The 21,082-nt window shown below is 33.6% G+C and overlaps 1 protein-coding gene across 4 annotated transcripts in view; it reads left to right on the top strand.

Moving 5' to 3' along the window:
- The window catches only part of FMN1 (formin 1), a 171,928-nt gene that overhangs the window by 74,363 nt on the left and 76,483 nt on the right, over window positions 1-21,082 (top strand). For all 4 annotated transcript variants that reach the window (XM_053980206.1, XM_053980207.1, XM_053980205.1 and 1 more), the window contains exons 6-7: window positions 13,169-13,932; window positions 16,975-17,125. In XM_053980206.1, coding sequence (XP_053836181.1) covers window positions 13,169-13,932; window positions 16,975-17,125 — 915 coding nt within the window. The remainder of the gene's footprint in view (window positions 1-13,168; window positions 13,933-16,974; window positions 17,126-21,082) is intronic.

Here is a 21,082-nt window from a genome sequence, read left to right as displayed (position 1 = left end):
CTCTAGCTCTATTATGACCATTTCATTCTTTTGTAAATCTGTTTTTTCATGTCTAATACTTCCTAAGTCCTTTCTTGTTTCTTTGTCTTTTCACCTTCCATTTGTTTTCCCTCATGGTCAGTATGCTTCCATTTTTGAATGCTTCCATTGCTCTTCAGTTTTAACATGAGTATAACAAAAGGTGCTGCTTCTCTCTGCAACATTTTAGAATTTTTAATTCAGCTGTGGAAGGCAATGGTGAATAGTGTTGAAAGCTCTTGTACGCCAGAACGAGTATCAAAATACCTTTTTATAGAAGTGGGTGATTTCAGTTTTATTTTGGCAATTTAAAATGTCTTTTAGTTAGATGTAAAAGTAAAATTTAATTTCAGCTTCAGAGCGTACATCACAAATTGGATGTTTTAAGACCAAATCAAAACATTTTACACTATTTTAATTTGCCTAAATCTTCTTTTTCTATAGGTAGACTATTACAACAAACTGGAATACTTTTGAGCAGATTAAATTGAAAGAAATCTGACCTGGATGCTCTTAGGGATTTTTATTATTCCTTCTGGAAAATAAGTTTTTTTCTCCTCAGTTTTGTTTGTGCATATGTGAATTCTTGCACGGGATAGGGATACCATGATTTTTCAAAAGTCACTATGTTTTGAAAACTGCTATTACGATATGGGGTCCAATGATGAATAGTGTTGGAAGCTTTGATATGCCACAGTACTTATAAAACCCAAAACTTTTTAATATATGTGGATATATGCTGACTTTTGGTAACAAGATTTTGCTTCAGGATGCTGAGATTGTTGTTTTAACTTCTACAAGATGAAATGCATCCATAAGGTGGCTGGCTGCTTTGAGTGTTCTCTGTTGTATTTTTGTATTCCAGCATACACATACAGAAGAAAATCTGTATCATGTATGCTGCTCTCTCTGGTGGAGCTGCAGCTCAAAGGAGCAGCCAAGGTCAGCAAGGGTTTATTAGTCAGTCTTTCCTAATGAGCTGTTCAGGCTTTTCAGCATTTCCATGTGGTGAACTGATGAAGGTCTCCCAGCTTGTGGTTAATTATTGATACTAATCTTGCCTAACTTGAAATGCTTCAGTCTTTCAGCTGCTAAATGTATGGTTACACCACTGTGTGTATACTGTGTGCCTTTATGAATCTTCTTGGTTACTTTGTCCTCTTGGAGGAATTCTCCCTGTTCACTGCAGAGCCTCTGCGATGCAAGAAAGCAAAAAACGTAAAGACTGAAAAAAGCATAAAACTGAACTACTTTGAAATTGTATTAAAATACCAATTTCAGAGCCTTAGGAGGCAGACAATGGCAGCAACATTATCTTTAAAGTTTGCATTTCCTAAAATAGTAAAATCCCAGCAGGAAAAAAAAAATCTTCCTGTACTGAAAAATTTGCATAGCCAGTGCTAGAGAAGGTAAAGGAGCAGACTAGGGAACAAAAGACAGGAGCAATAAGACAGTAACTTTCTACAGCAAACAGCACTTAATTTCTTTGGAACCACTTGACAATTTCATCTTCATTCAGAAATGAAGCTTGGAATGATTCTTCATGTTGTGTGAAAATATTCCCCTTAGTTATATTTTAAAAATTTGCACATTACAATTTCTATATTCAAATCATAGTCTATAATAAAATTCTTGATGATATTTTAAGCATCCCTGCTATGCGCTGATACTTACAGTAAACAAAATTTTCCCATTCTTCTCCTCCATTGACTTCCTATTTGTCATATTTTTTATGCCATCTATGCTTTTTATCCTTATTTTCCTTTAACAGTATGTTTACATTGTTAATATTTTCTTATCAGATAGTTTGCATATCCCAGAAGATTCTTCTTTCATTGTGTTGTGGGTTTCTTTCAATATGGCCACTTGCCATATTGCCATTCTGTTATTTTCAGTGCAATTTCACTGTGAGACTTGGATTGTTTAAACTTCATGTCAGCTGCAGAATGCTGTTAATTCCACATGTTGATCCAAGGATTCTCCTGTTTATTTAAGAAGTTACCACAGACCATATTCCCTATATTGAAAACAGTGAAAATCTCTTTAACTCCATTTCAGCACATGGGCATGGTAGTACATAGTTAAAATGTGCATAGAGCAGGATATAGCATTCAAACTTCAGCAAGACTGAGTTCCTTCTCAAATTTAGACACATTACAAAAAATTCTGCTCAGTTAGGGCTAAAACAAAACTCTTAAGTTCCTTATAGCCTGCTGCATTTTTCATAGTTTATGAAAGTTAATTTATCCCATCACCTTTCCTTGAATAAACCTGTTATGTACTCAGGAAAATAAAGTAGAGCACACACTTTGAACAAAAGGACATTTTATTTTCACAGATACTGAAGATATCTATAACATAGGAAACAATTGTATATAAGAGAAATTAATTGAAGTGTCATCATGGAATTATAAAAGCCACTAAAAATTAAGTAGTATCAAAGTTACCATTTTAATTTTGTAAACGTGTACCCCATGCTTTCTTGACAAAATTGTCTGCACTTTGAAATTTACTACACCAGATATTTGTTTAAATCTAGTAGTTGTAAGGCATTTTTTCTGAATTAAATGTGTAGTATTCTGTTGTTGAAAAATTCTGACTCTAATATTCCTAATTTTTACAGGAACAGGGACAAATTTGTCAAGGATGAGCATTTTGCCGATAAGGGAAAATCTGTCTGAAATTGGAGGTTAAAATTTTTAAAATAAAACTATTTTTTCTCATGTTCAGTAAAGACCTGATTTTAGCAGCTTTTGACTTTGCAAATTTAATGATCGCTGATTACATCTTCTGGTGTTGAGCAAACTTTCAATTGTCATTTCCACAAAGCCACCAAAGTTGTTATAAAACAACACTGTGTCAAAACTAAGTTCTACTGATGAATGGTTGACACAAGTTACTCTTAATTATGTGGGGATCACCCTTCAGAGGACGCTTTCCAAATGAAAGTCTGTCTCCTGACCCCCTTATTGATGGTTAGGCAATGAAAGAAAACCCACTGGAAAGCAAAGCAGACAACAAGAGTGGGACATGTGAATGGAGATGGGAAAGGTACAATTTCAGGAAAAAATTGTGAGCAGAGATACTAGGACTGTCCTTATAGCATACACTATACTTGAGACACTACATTGGCAAGATGAAGGGCAAAAGAGGTAGCCTGGAAATTAGGACAGAAAATAGTAGGAGATAGATTGTAAAGACTTGGGTCTGGACATCACAATACAAGTTTTACTTATATGTGGGCAGTATTCTCCAGAATATGTGTCCTGGAATGAATACAGTCCATTCAGTATTTGATTTTATTTTTGTTGGTCAATGAGCAATACTCTCCCTTGCTTTATTAGTCAAGATTTGATCTGAATATATGTCATTTCATTACAGTTTTTTCTACTGTCATAAGTTTTAACTGTAGGATGTTTAAGTATAAACTGGACTTTACAATATGTGTTAGGATAGGCTTGTGATGATATTATTCATAGACCTATGGTTTGACAGATTTATTGGGATGCTTGCATTTGCATAAATGTTCAGTCACAGTTCATTTATAACTTACTTTGCAACTATACATTGAGTCCCAGAATCTCAAGACAGTTTTTTGTAAAAGAAGGTGTATCATTGGTGACTACTTGAGGAAAAGTGACTAAAATGACCTGTGACTCATCTTGCAGGAATTTTGCAGTTTAAGCAAGTGTAGAATCTGTTTTTCCAGGTCAGCATTATCATGCCTTTACTATACTGTGTTGTGTCTCTTTCTGAGGGTCCACACTTTGTTCTTATGTACCTTTCAACTTCAGCACACACAATGCAGAAGTCTTAAAAGCTTGCTGCTTTTTCATTATTGAATTTTTAACTTTTGTCTGGAATATCTCCCAACATGTTCACTGAATGAGGTGCTAGTTCTGTCAAAGTTTCTGCATAGCTGCACAACATGGAAGCATTGATGGGAAGGGATAAAATTAAGATTGTTCTGATTGCTTCCTTTTGAGTATTGCAGTATTTTCTTCAAATTCTATAATGGGAATGACTAGAGTAGTGTGGTGATGCATAATTATTGTGCAGTATATGTTAGTTTAAAGTAGACGTGTCTTTTACACAGAGTCGTTTCCATAATTGATGTTATACTTCTCTTTATCCTTGTAGAATCTCTTTTTGTTGTTTTGATTGCACATGAGAACACTATTTTGGTGGAGAGGCTAATCATCTCTAAAAATTCTCAAAACTTTTAGGCAAAAGTTATGCTCATTATTAAGAATGAAAATTGTTAGTTTGTAAAACTGTAGAGTTTTTTTTTTTCATTCTCATGGCAGTATTTGGCTGAATAATTCCTGTTGAGAAGTATTCATTGCTTCTCATTTTCTTTCTAAAGATACATAGCTTTATCTTTGCTGTTTTCCATGTGCTTTGCTAATAATGCTTTTTGCTTCAGCTTTTACTTAATTCAAATAATTGGTTGCAATTTAGCAACATATATCTTTGCTTTCCTATATAGTTACAAAGCTTTGTTAAAATGGCTCATTTTGTAGCCTGGTTGCCAAAGAAATTAGTTCTTTATATGGTGAAGCGATGTTGACAGTAAACTCTCCTTTCCATCCCCTCCCCGAAAGAAAAGGAAGAAAAGTGAAGAAAAACAAGGTTGCATTACAATTCTGGCAACATCAGCCACACTAATAAAATCAAATTCAATGTTGGTTTACGACTTTGAATTTATGTGACTGCACAGGATCAAAGGATTTGTATCCCACTGGACTGCAAGGTCTATAGTTCATGGCAAAAAACCTCATCAAAAAGAGCATTTTAGTAGTAGGGCTTTTCATTTTAATCAGCCACAGTAATAAAAAAGCTGTTAGGTGTCCAAAAACATTCTCCCAAGATCAGAGACAACTTGCTCTCTACTACAATCAGTTTTCTTATTGGATCCATACTGCCTCTGTAGTTTTTGTCACTGAAACTTCATCTTCAACTTGTTTTCAGCCATTTTTTTGCATTGTTTTCACATTTTACATGCCAGATGTAAAATATGCCACATCATCGTGTAATTTCCCTGGCCATTGAGAAATACTGTAACCTATCTCAAGTAAATTATCATCAAAACAAATAATTAATATAGAATTTTAATTATCAGTCTATATTTCTACATATACTATTTTAAAGTATTTTATTAGCAATGTTCAGAGTATTTTTTTTCCTTGTTGCATGTGATCTTCTGAACACTAGCACAGAGAATAGGTATTAGTATTTTTGTAAGCATAATAACTGAGTCTGTCCTAAGACTATGGTAAAAGCTGCAAGTGAGAAGCAGAGTAAGATAGTAACTACAAAATTTGTGATAGGAAAGGAATGTTTGGATTTTGCATGTTAACTGGTCATGGTCCTAGTTCAACAAAAGTTTGAAATTAATTTTTAGGTTATGGTGTGGTTTCATACTTTGATTAGCTTCGCCTCAAGAGAAATTGCATGCAATATATCATTTACATTTATTGGTGTGTTGCATGCTGAGTCACCTAATTCCATTCTGCAGAATTTAAATGTTTAGCAGAGTTTAACAATATTTCGAGATTTTGCCAATTGAATTGTCCACAAAATTAAGTTTTCCTAGAAATTCATAGGTTGGTCTCAATTTAACTGGGTACCCATTTTTTACATATTATCTAGGATTTATTTTTCCTAGCATAAGCTATCTTCTGTTTAGGAAGAATCAACACATAGTCACTTTCTGTAAGGATTGTTAGCTTTTGAATGACATGACAGGTAGCTGCTACTTTTGGCAAATTCTAGTGGGTGTGGTATTCCATTGTCTGGGAATTCACTGCTGCCTGAGATAAGTGCAGGCTTAAAGTGGTTTTTGTCAGTTGAATATTTGCATGGGTTTATTATTTTTAAAAACATTCATTCAAATGAGAAACTTTAGTGTTGGTGGGAATTTTATAGATTAGCTAGTGAACATTTAAAATCTATCTAAAATGTTAAATTATCTATTATTAATATTTATTTATTAATAAACTGAAATTTACCCCTTTAAGCATATGTTGTTAACAATTGGCTGTATTAAGTATTATTTCACCTAGTTTTTTAGAGTTTTTTATCATTTGCCTCCAGGAATTGCATTGTTTAGTAAACGTGCCTGTGGTAAGAAGTTAGTAAATCCAAGGCATTAACAATTTTGTGTTTGGTAGAGATCAAGAAGAATTTAGATTCCAGTGAGGTTTCTCTGTAGGCACCAGAGATTCCACAGTAGAGTACATCACCTACTGGGTGGTGAAGTGGACATAATAGGAGCCTTAAATGTGGAGTGTGCTGTGGAATACAATGAATGTCATTAGAGATACTTTTCCATATATTTGGATTCATAATGTTTGCAGGATCTTGAAAGATTACCAAGAAATTTCAGGGGCACATCAAGGGCTCTATCTGATTATTTCATTAGAAGTTATGGAGAAGTTATTTACCCTTTTTAAGTGGATTGACCTGAGTAAAGTGATATGTATGTAAGACCGCTGTAGAAAAAGAACTGGAGATGAGCTGTTGTGAGCTATGTATTGTATAACAAAGTTCTCCAAGTGATTTAATTTGTGTAATCTTAAATGGTTAGATGGTAGTTCTTAATCATGAAGGGACTGAAGGAAGGATGTGTATATGTGCAGGAAGCAATACCTAGATTAATGTTACTTGACAGAAACATTTACAGAGCAGACACAAGGTAATAAGGATGAGGAACACAAACTTCTTGGCAACCTGGAGATCACTCTGTGAAGACCATGGAAAAGAGCACAAAACATTAAGAGATAATGGAAGGTCCACAAAGAGCAGCAAGAGAAGATGCTGGAGCTTAACAGAATATAGGACTTTCTGCAGATCATAATGAAGGGGGCAGTTTGTATCTTGTACAGAATGGTCTCTTAAAATACATAGTCCTGATCAGAAAGCATCTTGAGTGTCCTGTCTCATAGATCTGCTTTGCATGGCTGTTCATGCTCTTTGGAGAGGATAAAAATGGAAGTGTGTTTGTTACCTTATACTTAGGAGGTCACTGGAAACTTATCCCTAGTGAGAAAGAATCAGAATCCCTGAGTCATAGAATATGCTGAGTTGTAGAGACCCATGAGGGTCATCAGATCCAACTCCTGGCCCTGCCTAGGACACCCAAGGATCACTTCATGTGCCTCATTCAATTCCTGTTCCCACTGTATTCTACTGTCAACCTTTGGCCAGTTTATTTGTACATATTGAGTCTAGTGGATCTACAAGGACAATGAATAGGAAATAGCCAGGGGATTTGTTTGTTTGTTGTCCCAAGTATTTTTGCTACATTTCCTCTATAAAGCTATGTATTTATTATTTTTAAATTCTAGAGAAAATTGGACTCTGTATGCATTGGCTACATTAATATATAGAGATCTGGGATTGTTTGAGAGTGTTCAGGCATTACTTTTTTATTGTGAGGTGTAGGAACAATTCTTACTGTGTGCCCTTGACAGTGATGATATACCATATGTAACTGTTATGTTTATTGAGGTATTTGTTAGAGAGGAATTTTGATTTTTATGTAAACTGGCATGGGTTTAACTTTTTTTTCCCTGTGGAGAAATCCTTTGCTAAATCTCTGATTGTTGTTAAAATTTGAAACAAATGTATGTTTTTTCAAGGACAGAGATTCAACAAAAAAGAGCTTCTTTTCTTTTGTAAACACAATAGAAGAATAAAAAAGTGTGAACTCTTCCAAAAACTGAAGATTAAATTACTTAGAATGAACAAAACCAAGCTAGAGGCTCTCTGAAAAATTTGCTTTTCCTCTCTTTTCTGTGCACACTACTTTGATGGCCAAAATACTATTAAGAAAAAAAGGCTGTAAAGTATATTAAAAAAACTTTTACTTGGCAACTCAGTAATTCTTGGTTTTTTTTTTTCCTTTTTTTTTCTTTTTCCTTTTTTTAATATCTTCCTCTCTAGAACATATCCACATCTCCTAACTGTATCCCTGGATACATTGTGTCTTCTTTGTTCCCTCTTTTTTTTTTATTTTCATGGCTTGGCATACGTAACTAATTAGATGTAACAATCACTGTATAAAAGTCAGAGAAGAGAATAAAATTGAGCTCACTTTCTCCCTAATATGTTATTTTTTTCACTCTAATTAGAGTAAAAACTTGTAAACGTGTGTGTTTCTCAGTTAAAGAAGAAGTCTGTCTCTGATATACCTAGAACAGCTTTGTTCAATAAATATGTGTCATTTTTACACAGTCACTTTTCAGAGTAGAATTACATTATAAACACTAGTGAAAAAGTATTAAGCTTTGACAGTGGAGCATGAACTTATTAGTTTCAAAGCAAAAGTTCAGCATATTGCTTGCTCTGAACAGTGTTTTAGAGAACTTTTTTTATCTTTTACTGTTAAAATTCTCAGGATTTTTAGACATTTATGGTGCAAATAAGTCTTGTCTAATTAGTTAGCAACTGTTTTTTTGAATTTAGATTGCTGTAGAAGTTTATACTTTCCTTGTGTTCAAACATACAAATTGTTCTACAGCTTCTCTTATCAGAGCAGTTCTGTGTCATGGTTAAAAGTCTTTGTTCACATGAAATCACATTATATAAAGCAGTGAAACAACAACTTCAATTGATTGCATTTAATTGACTGTAACTTAGTATATTGACTGTATTAAATGAGACTGTAATTTGTCTCTCACAGAGAAAAGCTGTCACAATGGTATTGAGATTTTTCCATGTTAATCCACATTATCATTTCAAAGACATTTAGACAACCTATTGGTTACATGAATGAGAGGATTTAGTCTTTTTTTTATTAATTTCTGATTTATCATCTGCTACTGTAATGGTTAATGACAGTATTGTACACTGATTCAATATTTGGAATTTTTATTCCTTGAGGATATGCCTCATCATTTCCTGGGTCCCATGGGACCAAGGATGAGTTGCTGGCATTGTCAGAAAATATAATCTGCCTTTTTTCTCTGTGTTGCATCAAGTCACTTAGCAGGTGCCAAAAGGAGGTCACTGGAGACATACACCAGAAGGATGGGTGTCAAGGGAGAAAACAGGAAGAAACTAGAAAGCCAATCCAAGCACTCCTGTTGTTTTCCAGGTTACAGTGTATTAGTATTTTTGGATATTTACATAATCCTCTTATATCATGTATTTTAGTAAAGAGGGGTCTTTTTTTTTTTTAGGGATGGCTTTTTTTTTACCCATTAACAGAAGTAAGATTTTAGGAAGCGGATAACACAGGCCTTCTAAGCTTCAATATAAATGTCTGTGTTCAAGGGATCTGAGAGTCAGCTGGGATCACTTGTTTGGTGAATTGGTTTTACCCAAAGAAAATGGATCCTGTCCATTTCATGGCAGATACCAGACAAATCTTGACAAATTAAAGAAACTGATTTGTAAGTACAACCGCACTAGTGAGGCTTGAAAAGCAAAATAGGCAAGAATCTTCTTTAGTCAGAATCAGAGGTGGAAAAATGCAGCTATGCGTTACAAAAAAAGCCTGCATTCCAAGCAAGAGCAGATTTGGAAGCAAAAGACATTTTATCAAGAAGGATAGACAGACCTGCCTGTTTATTCAACCTCTTCAATATGGGTATTGGGTGGAAGCAGAGAGCTGTGGAAGAAAGGAAGAGGTACATTAGCCAGGAAAGCTAGTTTTAGAAATCAGAATAGAAAAGGGCATTTGACAATACTCAAGCTGAATCACATCTTGCAAAGGAAATTTAAGGGTTCACTGAAAGTATTTTTTAGCAATGGAAACAGAAAGAAACTAGGGAAACAAGGGGAGCGTTATCCGGTAAGGGAGAGGTGGAGACAAAAGGCATTGTTGATTTAACCTAGAAAATTAAGACCAAATGAGCTGCCCCGAATTTCAATAGCAGTGGTCATGAACACAGGGACAGAATTTCTCTTAAATTGAAAAAATCCACAGCTTTTAGTACTGAATAAAGCACAAAGATTACTTTTTTTGCATATGACAATTCTTTTTATCCTAATACAGGGTTCACTTGATCAGTCTGTGATGTGATCAATCCCTTCTGTGGCTATGTACACTGCAGCCCTCTTTCTTGAATTGCAGCATGTATTTTCAGACTGTTTCCTTGTCTGATAAAATTATTGTGAATTCTGAATTTTAACAGTGTACTTCAGCTTAATAGCATAGTATTGTTTGCCTATTTAATATTGACAATTAATGCAAGAAAGATTGTGCCAAAGGAAGGCAACTTTTTTCAGTAGCACATTGCTGTGTGGGTTAGGCTTAAAATACTCAAGAGGTACTTTCAAACTGATGATCAAAATCTGATTTCAGCACATAAGGGCTTTTTCTTCTAAGCTAGCAGTGTGAAGAAAAAATAGTAATAAGGCTTTAATGAAACATTCATGCTTCAAATGTGGTATTTATAGAAGTAACATGGAAAAGTATATATCTACTGTCATGGAAATTTAGGCAGCTGTATCAGTTCTGTGTGTGTATATGTACAGGAGAGGGAGTAATATGTCAATGGCTGACTGGCAAGAGTCACTGATACAATGGAAAGCCAGAGAACCTCAACAGACCGAGGCTTGAGGGCTTAATTTGATACTCTCTGAAAAAGCAGATTATTGCTGCAAGAAAATGAAATGGTCAGGGGAATAGAAATATGTTCCTTGCAATAGTTTATTTGGTATTGAATGTAGCTATACAATCCAGATTTCTTAAATGAGTGTTGCTGGGAACCAAGCAACCAGGCTTCTATACCAGTCAGCAAAGTGGCAAATACAGTTTTCAAATGAAAAAAAAAAATATCTAAAGCTTGCTGATGAACATCTCCCACGTTGTTCTTTGTAGTGTCTTACTTTCATTTTATACAGTAATTTTTACAGAAATTTTCTTTAATAGGTTTCAAAATCCTGTACCCTTCTTCAGAAATAAATCGTGTTCATTCATGTGTATGATGGCTTTCTAAGCTTTAGTTTCAGCTGACTTCTAATACGTTCTGCTCCTCCAGCCTTCCTCCCATACCTTCCCTCCATCAAATATCTTGTTTCCTGCTGAAATATTTTTCCATTTTATCTTGTCTCAAATAGTTGTGACCAAACTATTAAATTTTGATGATGTTTGCTCTTCATTTGATTTATCATATGACTTTAGAGCATTTTATCTCATTTTAAGAAATATTTTCCAGGGAGCAGACCTTTATTAAGAATATGTATGTATTGTTTATGCATATATATAAAAAATAATACATATTAATATTCATATTCTTGACACTTTTGTTGAAAGTATTAGCGGAGGTATAAAAGGTAATCTTACTTTGGTGAATAAGACTTAATTTGAGATGAAATGTAATTAAAATAAAATTGGTTTACTACTTATTACTAAATAGAAGAATTATTCTTTTTTTGTAATTACTAATGCTTGGTAATTTTAGCTTTAATTCTTGTTTATAGCGTTCTTTCAAGTTACAGAAAATAATTCTGAAAACGTGCAAGTTTTATGCTTTTTCTTCTTTTCATTCTTTCACCTCAAATATAATTTTGACTTTAAACTACCAATTTTGTATTGTAAATTAAAACTGGAGATGTGTATTTGGAAAGGCTTATAACACTAACACAGTTGCTTTTATGCCCATTTAAAGGTAATAAATAGTTTTGTTAGATACTGTGCTTCTTTTACAGTGTGTTTTTAAGGTGGCTTCAGATTTACTGCTGGGAAAATCTTTAATGTTCAAAGTAAATTGTTCTGTGAGGGAGTTTTTGATGTCCAATAGGAGCAAAGTACTATGATAAAAAAAACTCAGTTAAATTCCTCAAGGCAAACTTACTTCATTACCTCATTTATGGATCAGTATGCCAAGTTAAAAAGAAAGGCAGTTTCTCCGGAGCAGAAAATCTTGTGATACTTGAATTGAACTAATAATAAAAATGAGTGCCAATAGACTAATAGTAAGACAAGGAAAAAAGCTAAGAAATGTATTGTTATACGTATTTGTTCTGAGTTGTCTATAAAATTAACAGAAATTGGGTTGTTTCCAATGCAAATCTGTTTGATTCTTTCTGTAAGACTTCAAACTTGATTTCCCATCTTTACACATGCCAGTGTAAAGGAGGATTTAGAATCCAAGCTGATCATACTCCTATGAGTATTTTGTTTGCATATCTAGTCAGTCATCATTTTAGGAATCACTTTAGGAATTTGGGAAAATCACAGCTCATTAGCTGTTTCTGTTAAAAGGTTGGCTTCCCTATTGTAGAGGGATCCTGAAAGAAAAACTCTTCCAGGAGTCATTGCCTTGCAAAGAATCATGGTAATATCAGCCAGCTGCCTGATAGTATCATGGCATAACAGAAAATAACTTATAGGGACCTAATAACCTGGAATAGCAGTATTGGATTGTATTAGATTTTTTAAAGGACATATTTCTGTGCCAAATGTTTTGTATCTTTCTGACATATCGTAAGAAAAATGTTTTTTTTTTTGGTTACTTACTTAGTTATCCAGTGAAATTCTCTTGATTCTCTTGGTTCTGTTTATTTTCCTGAATTGTAGATTAAAATATATATGGAAGAAATGAAATTTTAATCTAATAGCAGAGATAAACTTGAAGAATTTATGTGTACCTCTTTGAATTTTATTGATGATAACACTGAATAGATTGAGATACTTCTTTATTTAATGTTTTATCTTGAATGAATTTCAACCTCCATTATGTTTAATCTATTTTTTACTTCCTAATATGTTATCTCTCTATATAAGTATATATGACATATATATGAAATGAAATAAGCAATACTCATGCCATTAAATAGAAAAACATTTGAAAAAGGTACCTTTTTTCCATAATATACCATTAATTACTGCATCCAATTAAAAACTGGTAAGTCTGCTTAAAGATAATGTATAGCTTAAAATTTGCTGAAATTGATGTTTTGGATTTTTACTTACAAAATATATTTTGTTGAAACACACCCTGCTTACATTTCTTTAAAGATTAGTAATTGTCCAATTATATAATAGCTTCCAATAAAACCATACAGAACTGGGAAAGAGGAGTGTTTTCCACTTTGATTAAGAATGTGGTTTAAATGTGAAGATTTTTAACAGACTACAAAATAAACACTTCAAAAAACATTTGCACTAAGGGGTTTTTTTCTTGTTGCTCTGCAGTCTCAGTTTGAACTCAGGGTATTCCATATTCGTGGAGAACATGCTGTCTCAACTGCTCAGCTTGAGGAAACCATTGCACATCTGAAGAATGAACTTGATAATAAATTAAACAGAAGAAATGAAAAAGCAAAGGATATTGGTGTTTCTACTGAAGATGATAACCCACCAAAGGCATACCGAAATGTATGTATACAGACTGACAGAGAAACTTTCATAAAGCCTAGTGAAGAAGAAAACAGAGCTGTGAAAAATAACCAAATAGTACCCAAAAAGCTTAATATTTCTTCTTTGACACATAGTATATCTGTCCAAAGTGAAAATAAGGACAATTACAATGTACAGTCATCAGAAAGTGTCTTGTCTTGTCAACCAAAACAAACGCTGACTCCTCCACCACCACCTCCTCCCCTTCCTGATTCTTCACTGTCCGCTGTAGTTCCTCCACCACCACCTTTGCCAATGGGTCCGGCTTCACTGACATCTCAGTTTGGATCTGGTCCACCACTGCCACCTCCACTTTCTGAAGGCTGTAGGAATTTTCAAGCACCACCGCCGCCACCACCACCACCGCTTCCAGGGCTAGGACCTCCTGTTCCTCCTCCACTGCCTGGATCTGGGTTACCTCCACCCCCTCCACCTCCTGGACCTGGGTTCTTTTTTAATAGCACTTTATCCTCAAACCAAGGTCCTCGAAAACCTGCCATTGAACCTGGCCGTCCCATGAAGCCTTTGTACTGGACACGAATACAATTGCAAGATAACAGGTAAAAGTATATTTACTTGGACTTAGAGTTGCTACTTACAGGTCACTGTAGAGACGTGAAATTTATGTAATTCTAGAAAAAAAAACCTGAATCAGTTCTAGAAGTCTGAAAAAATAAGTTGTTTTAAAATATCATATTTAAATTAAAATTATATGTATTATAAATGAAAACCTTTTGCATTATAGCAAAAACATGTTTTATTTGGGCATTGTTCCCCAATAATTCAAGCGCTGCTTGGATAACCATGGTGACAGGGTGCTTCCCAGATTTAGCACTAAAATGTAAAAGGGTAGCCAAGAGATTAGAAATATTTTTTTCCTTAAAATTAAGTCTGCGTTAGAATTAGAATTGAAATGTTAAAGTTTGGTCAGGTAAGAATTTAATTTCATTTTTGCTTTCCAGTCACTTCATGTGATCCTTTCTCCAGAGAACTATGTTGTGTCATCCTCTATGATTCCAGTTCTAGAAACTGTTTTATCAATTAGTTTGTAAGTGTTCATTTGGCAAAATAAATAAAAAATAAATAAAAAATTTTTGGCCAGGTTTTTTTGAAGATCCTACAGTCTTTGTTTATGCTACCTGTTTATTTAGCTAACGGGAGAAAAGCAGTTTTCCCAGTCACACTTTCTGGACCAGCATTAATACCTTACTGCCACAGTTACTCAGCTGCTCTTTTGGATTTGACTGATTCTGACTTTCCTTCTTGTATTTATTACTGTAATATAGAGCTCATTAGGAGGGATGGTTCAAAAAGGATTTTTGGGGGATGCTTAAGTGACACAGACTATTTTATTTTAATGAAGAGTTGTTCCTTAATTCAGGTCCTGTATTAATGCAAGTAATGAAATTACATTATTATTTGGATCTTAAAGTACAAACCATTGTTATCTGTGTTTAAAATTATGTTAGACTAGCAGCAATTACCAAGATGCTAAATTTAAACATTTTAATAAGCTAAATTACATTACTGTATATGGCTCACAGCCATAATGCATCATAATATTATGCTGTAATATACTGTAATATATATGCATACAATATATGCATACAGTATATTACTTATTATTATATTATAATATACAGTTAATTTTTAGAAATTATTTTAGTTTATTTATCCTGTAATAATGATTTTTATAAATTATGTATTTATTTAAATTATTTAATATTATAATATTTTATTTTCAGCTTTCTCTATTATAAACCTGTTTGAAGTAAATATCTACAATTAAATGGATTTAAATATGAGTTTTATTTTACTTTATAGCTCTGAATTTATTTTTATGAGAAAGTACCATTATTCTGATGTAATAAAACATTGTAAGGTGTTAATATTTTATATAAAATATTGGACCAGAACAAAGAAATTACTAAAATGTCCATTGTATATTCTTAGTTTTTCAGAATTAAAAAGAACTAAAATTTTCTGAAAATTGAAATTTTTCAGAATTGAAATATTTTGGAGCAGGAGGCTTGAACATTTTGGTTTTACTTTCCCAGTATTTCTTTAGCATAATTGTTTCATAGTGTTAGTCCATACTTGGTTCAATAGTTGGTCCATAGATAAACTTTATTGAAATTCTTCCCATTGAATCAATTAAGCAAAAGTTTTCTTTCTGAGACAGTGCTGGTTCACCAAGCTTTTGCAAGGTGAAGGATAATTCATTGCATTCTGATGAACTGCTGGTCACCAGATGTAATGGTGCAGCATTTTCATGGTCTGTGTTAGAACTGGAAATTTCTTCAAGGATTTGCTGCTCAGGTGAGAAGCTGTCCAGGACTTACTGTTGCAGAGCCAGAAAGAATCCTTCATTCTTCAGTATTGCTAACACAACTGTCCTGATTCAGGGACAGCAACTAATATCAGGAAGAGCGAAGCTGTGGAACTCTAAGCATGTCCTGTGACACGGAATATGCTGCATCAGCAGATGCTAATAGAAAAAAAATGAAAAGTTCCTTAAACATTCATGATAGTAGACAGTTAAGTAGAAAAAAAAATCCTAAATTTGAAAAAAAAAAAAATTGGTTCCTTTTGAATTGGTAGGTATTCAGTTTTGTTCCATATTAGATCTATGTTTAGTGACATCAGCCATTTGTATTTTATAGTGATTTTCATCACTTTTTTTGTAATTGCAAATAATTTCACTGCCTTTTAGTGACATCTGCTGGAAGACATGGTCCCACCTTCTACTGATAAACAGACAAGAACACTCAGAAGTTTTGTCCCACATATTTTCCTGAAACATTGAAATTTTTGAAACAAAGTCCTTTTAGAATTGATGTACAATGTTTGTAGCACTACATATTATTTTTCCCCTAATCTAGATAAAACTAGAGGACTGTGTAAACAAGCTCCCAACTGATCCAAAACTAAATCTGGTCTTGGAAGGCAAAAAAAGAAGGAAAGATAATCCGTATTTAAAATTTGCAGTTGGTTGAATGGAGAAGAATACTGGCTAATTTCCCAAAATATAAGCCACATAATTACTCTAGTTTCTCAGAACTACAGCAAGGATAAATATGAGGATACAACATCTGTGGATAACATGAAGTAATTAAGGTCTTATACAAATTTCCCCAAACACTCTTAAAATATGCTTGAATAAAGTTTGTTCACTATTTGTTGATCTTGTTTATTTTTATAGGTCTAAATAGATTACTGGGAATTTCTCAAAAAAGCTGACATTGGAGTACTTCTAATCGTATTTGAAGTGGCAGAAATCTCTTGACGTATATTTGCACAAGCTGCCGTTGTTGCGCAAAGAACGGTACAATACGAATGATGCATAGTCTAGCAGGCGTGGACTAAATAGCTGAAATTAGTAACTTAAACTAATAGAAAAACCTTTGACTCCTTACAAGAGCAAGATGTAGGAAAGGAATGCTCTTTGTGTTGCTCTGAGTTCAAATATATCATGGATTTTCATTTATTCTGGTTAGATCTGCTATGGTTTTAATAATAATATTAATATATATATTGATATATATAATTTTATATATATTTAATAATATTTAAAAAATTTATTATTACCTTTCCCTTTATAGGAAAACTGCTATGCCAACATTATGGGAATCACTGGAAGAACCTGATATACTTGACACTACTGAGTTTGAATATTTATTCTCCAAAGACACCACTCAGGAAAAAAGAAAACCATTATCAGAGACTTACGAAAAGAAAACCAAGGCCAAAAAGGTATTTATTGTTTCTTTGTTTGTCTTTTTTTTTTGGTGTGTGTGTGATACTGTTCAGTCTTCCATTTTGAGAAAACTCCCTTTTAATTTTTGGATTTTTTGTGAATGAGCAAGAAAGAAAACTATGGATTGCTGATTCAGTTCTCTTGCTTGAGAATGCAGTGCTATTATTTACCTTGGAATTTTTTTGCCTTTGATAATGAAAGTTCCGCATCCCAGTGAGGTAGAAAAAAATGCTGTATAGGAGAATAGAATTAAAGTTCTAATTAATATATGAAAGTGCCAGTATTTCAGGACATTATTTGCCCTAGAGCTGATGTATAATTAATGCCTGTCATTCGTTACTCTAGCAAACGTCTCTTCCACTGAGATTAATTTTATTGGAAAAATAAAATTAAAAGCAACATTTTGAATAAAGAATGCCAGGTTTTTTTTCCAGTGTAGCTAAGGAGTTGTGTAGGAAAGAGCAGGACAATCATGTCTTTAAAGGCCAAAGCTACGTGCAGTAGCTGTGTCATTGCCGTAGCGCAGATACAGTCGGCTTTAGATACGATCCATTACAGAGGCAGCTAGCACTTGCTAATTGGGATGTGCAGATAGGAAAAACAAATGCCATTAGTAGTATTTGCTGCCAGAAAAATTCGTGATTGAATAATAATCAATACTGTTTTTCTAAAACAATATGATTACACATCAGAAACTACTGAAACATTTATTATGTTTTAAATCTCTTTGAGTTTACCTGCTTGGAACCACAAGAGGGCACTTTGCATGTGAGCTGAGTTTGCTACCTTCAATTTTATAATACACAGAATGTGAAACATGTATACATGTTTTAGATGTTTCAGAACATCTTTGGTCATAAATTCCCTGTATTGTGTCTTAATGCAACAGCTAATGAGAAATATGAGTAAGGCTGTAGAATTTATAGAACTCAAATTAATGCAATGCAAAAAGTAAATAATTAAAAATGGGGCCTGGATGGGGACATGCTGTCATTTGTAAATGCACACCAAATAAATAATTGTTACAGTCCTTCATATAGTAGACTGAAGTTGGGAATGAACATCTCTGTGAAAAATATTTTGAGATATTTTACTTGAAAAATACTTGAAGTGAATGTGACATGGAGCAGCAGCTGTATCCATAAATTCAATTAAGTCACCTACCTTATGCCTTCTTTCTAATATTTATTTTTACATTTCATTAATTTACCTTTTTCAGAAAGCATTATGTAATAGGAAATACAGCTTACTAAAGAACTTTGAGGAATTTAATCACTGTAACTTTAATGGGGAATTAATATGTGCAAATAGTTGCTTTTTTATTTCAAAATCTCAGTAATTAAGGGAGTACTTCTCCAAGAGGGTGACAGCAAACCAGGTACAGAATTAGGCCTGTATACTGAAAGATGAAATTACTTTTTTCTTTTTCCTTCCTGCTTTGTAAACTAACTTATTTGAGTAACATGATTTTTTAGAGATTACTTTTGGCTTGTGCAAAATTTAATTGGGTAATACTTACAGAACATATTGTTATAATAATATGCATTATTTCTTGTGAGCAACCAGTGTATTTTCATTCAAAGACATCTTTTTTATTTCTACCAACATTTTAAATATTCTGCTTTGTTATTAAAGGTAAACTTACTATTTTAAGGCAATGGATATTTTACTAAAATCAATGAAATGAAAAAGGTTCCTTTCAAGTACTGTGGAATAATAGAAAAATTAATTCCCTTAGAAATAAATTCAGAATTATATCTATTACCATGTCTTTAGTTTGGAAAACTGATGGGATTGTGATCATGGCGTTACAAACCATGGGAACTGTAGGGTTTTCCGTGAGAATTTACAAAATTCGTGGTCAGTAGTGTGAAACATTCCATCATTTGGTCAAACTAAATATTAAAAATAAATCCACTTTAAGAATTCAAGGAAAATTTTAATTGAGTACAGAAGCATTTTCTTTTAGTGTATCCTGTTTTTTAACCTTTCTCAGTTAAATGACTCAGTAGCAGCTGAATGTTTCTACAGACAGTTGGCCCTCTTCGATGGTCCTGTGTTTTTCTCTGAAAGCCCAGATATGTGCAGGCTGGCTCCAGTGGATCAGTCTTGGTGGGCTGCAAATGATACAGTAGTAGAGAGGCATTTTATTTACTTACGGGAGGATTTATTAGTAGATAATAACAGAGAGCTCCTGTAGATCAATATAAAGCTGTCAGTTCGGCTGGTTTAATTTCTGGTTTCTCATGCTTCTTTTGGCTCTCAAAGTTTATTGCCTTTTTCCTAACAATTATATCTACTAGGGTTTTAGCAAGAATCTTTGTCTTTGCTTCAGTACATAAATTTCTGGTTTTAAAAATGGTACCAGTGTCACATTATAGGGAATTGTATAGTCTGGTTAAAGCTGCTTTCTACAGACATTAAGAAACAAGAATGTTATGAAGTTCATCATATATTACAGATTTAGCTGATGCTGTGTCATTATGTACTTACTTACAAATTCCTTTTTCATGTTCACTAGAAGAACCTTCCAGAGCAAGATATAGGTACAGCAATGAGGTTGTAGCTTGTGTTTGAAATAGTTAAACTGTTTTATTTAATGATACCTGTAAGACTGACCCATTCCCTGCACTAAACCTTTTCTCTGCACAAACTATGCCTAATTTCATAGCATCTTATACAAACTAAGTTCAGCTTCTTTGTTATTTAGGGAAATGACAGACCAATAGATGGTGCAGGTCTGCTTATTAAAACATGATTATTCAGTACTTTATTCCTTGAGTGGGAATTACATCAGTACCTCACACTCAAGTTCATTTTTCAGTTGGAAGTAAGATTTTAGCTTTTGAATTAGAGGGTAATTGTTTCTCATTTAACTCTTTTACAATTCCAAATAAAACCATATTATTCAGTTTATTCTCAGAATTATTAGTTTTGTGGAACCAGTTGGAATAATCTGTATGCTTAGGCTGTGAAGTGAATGGTTCTGTGGAAAGCCTATAGAAATTTCAGTTTGTTCTGTTCTTACCCGTTTTTCCAGGTAGTAGACACTGTAAGGTAACACAGATTAAAAAATTCACTGTGTCCTGTGCTTTTTTTTTTTTTACTTACAGCTGATAGACACCTGCCATTTTCAACCAGAAACGTCTCAATGTCTTACGTAAGCTGCAGCAGGGGAGGTTTAGGTTGGACTTTAGGAAGAATTTCTTCACAGAAAGGGTGATTAGCCTTAGGAATGGACTCTCCAGGGAGGTGGCAGAGTCACCATCCCTTCACAAGGCTTTCATGTATCTGAGATCTGGTCTGACAAACAAAGATAATGCACAAAGGTAATGCAATTAACCACAAGGTTAATATCATTAAGAATATTCAGCTACCTAAAAAATAAGATGGGGTACAGCTGGCTGACTGACTGCTAATAGTTCAGCAGAAAGAATCTTGCATTATAGTAGCTCACAAGAGGAACATGAATTGTCAAATCATGGTAATACTAAAAATGAAAAGCAGAACTCTGATAGATCAAGGAAGTATTGCTTGTAAGACACTACTCAACCATGTCTCAGTTGAACTGCATCTAGATTTAGGCACTACAACCCTTCATTAAGAATTTGCTAACAGTAAAGAGTCAAGAAAAGGGAGAATGATGAAAAGTGAAGTAGTCTCTAGGGAAAAAATCAAATTATTATGATTGTTTAGTCTAGAAAGGAGAAGGTTGATTGGGACACACAGTATAAGTGTAATCAAGTGCATGCAGCTGCTGCAAAGAAAAATTATGAAAAGCTTTCTAAGAGCAAGGATACCGAAGGAATGCAGAAAAAATTTGGCTAGGGAAATTGTGTTTCTGTATTTGGAGATCTTTAGGAAAGTTTGTTTAGAATGGTACACATATAATTGATAACTGTCTTGAAGTGCAGAAATACTGTGAATGACATCTTGAGTGCCTTTTTAACATC

This window comes from Vidua macroura, chromosome 6 (genome assembly GCF_024509145.1).
Source record: "Vidua macroura isolate BioBank_ID:100142 chromosome 6, ASM2450914v1, whole genome shotgun sequence".
Classification (NCBI taxonomy): Eukaryota; Metazoa; Chordata; class Aves; order Passeriformes; family Viduidae; genus Vidua; species Vidua macroura.
This window is presented reverse-complemented; position numbering and strand designations above follow the sequence as displayed.